The sequence below is a fragment of the Cervus elaphus genome, chromosome 9 (assembly GCF_910594005.1).
Source record: "Cervus elaphus chromosome 9, mCerEla1.1, whole genome shotgun sequence".
Taxonomy (NCBI): domain Eukaryota; kingdom Metazoa; phylum Chordata; class Mammalia; order Artiodactyla; family Cervidae; genus Cervus; species Cervus elaphus.
Window position 1 is genome coordinate 43,064,025 of NC_057823.1, and position 1,500 is coordinate 43,065,524.

Consider the following 1,500-nt stretch of genomic DNA (forward strand, 5'->3'; position numbering starts at 1 on the left):
CAGGTAAAACTTCTCCCTATGCAAAATGCCCTTTCAGTTTTCAAAGTTTGCATTTAGTATTATAGGGTTACTTTGGGGGGAAATATTGTAAGAAGGTCATTATTGATTTCAATGTATAGCTTGGCAAATTTGAAGTAAATGCACTAACAATTGCAAATTATGTTTCCATTTTCAGACTCAGTTCTTCCATGACCTAGGCATAAAAATATAAGTATTTTTATTTTGAAAGTAAAAATGCCTTTAAAGTTTAACCAGTATCAAAAATTATTGGACTTTAGTGTGCTTCAATAGATTTTAATATATTATTTATATGTAATAATCATCTATTTCTCCATTTGCAGCATCACTCTTGTTTGAAATCATGGAAAACTGGAATATCACTGCAGATTTCATTCTCCTAGGTCTCTTTAACCACACTGGAGCCCACCAATTTCTCTTTGTGTTGGTTCTTATAATTACCTTCACTTCCCTAGTTGGCAATGCCCTCATGCTTCTCCTGATTCTCCTGGACCCCCGACTCCACAGGCCCATGTACTTCCTACTGAGCCAACTCTCCCTCATGGACCTGATGCTGATTTCCACCATTGTGCCCAAATTGGCTGTTGACTATTTGACTGGCAGGAAGTTTATCTCCCCTGCTGGCTGTGGGTTCCAGATCTTCTTCTTTGTCACTTTAGGAGGAGGTGAGTGCTTCCTCTTGGCAGCTATGTCCTATGACCGCTATGTTGCTGTTTGTCATCCACTGAGATACCCAGTCCTCATGAGTTGGAAATTATGCCTCAGTATGATTTTGGGATCTTGGTTCCTTGGCGCAGCTGATGGGCTCATGCAGGCTGCTGCTACCCTGAACTTCTCATTTTGCAGTGCCCGAGAGATTGATCATTTCTTTTGTGAGGCCCCCACTCTGGTGCGTTTGGCTTGTGCTGACACTTCTGTCTTTGAGTATGTCATGTACATCTGCTGTGTGTTAATGCTCCTGATCCCCATTTTCCTCATCTTGATCTCCTATTGTCTCATCCTTGCTGCTGTTCTCCAGATGCATTCTAATGAAGCCCGCAAGAAGGCATTTGCCACCTGCTCTTCACACCTGTCTGTGGTGGGACTCTTTTTTGGAGCTGGCATTTTTACCTACATGAGACCTAAATCCTACAGGTCAGCTAACTACAATAAGGTTGTGTCAGTGTACTATACTATCTTCACCCCTGTGTTGAACCCCCTCATCTATAGTCTGAGGAACAGTGAGGTCAAGGGAGCGCTACAAAAGTGTATGGATCGATGTGCTGCCTGTGAATAAGATTACGTTGACTTGCCCTAGAGTTCAAAGCTGTGCAAAGTGATTATACAAGATTCTCTTGAGAGAAGTTACATACACATTTTATCTGTAACTGTTACTTCTGTTGTACTTTGAAATGTACAAGATAGGCATCTAGCTTTAGATTCTTTACTAAACTGTCATCAACAAAGTAGATTACTGGTTATTAAAAATCTGTTGATCACAAA

General features: G+C 40.9%; 1 protein-coding gene across 1 annotated transcript; it reads left to right on the forward strand.

Moving 5' to 3' along the window:
• Positions 1-325: 325 nt before the first annotated feature.
• Positions 326-1,294, forward strand: LOC122700952 (olfactory receptor 2T8-like). Its single transcript, XM_043913974.1, has one exon. The coding sequence runs from the start codon at positions 362-364 to the stop codon at positions 1,292-1,294; it is 933 nt and encodes a 310-aa protein (XP_043769909.1). The 5' UTR covers positions 326-361.
• Positions 1,295-1,500: the final 206 nt, after the last annotated feature.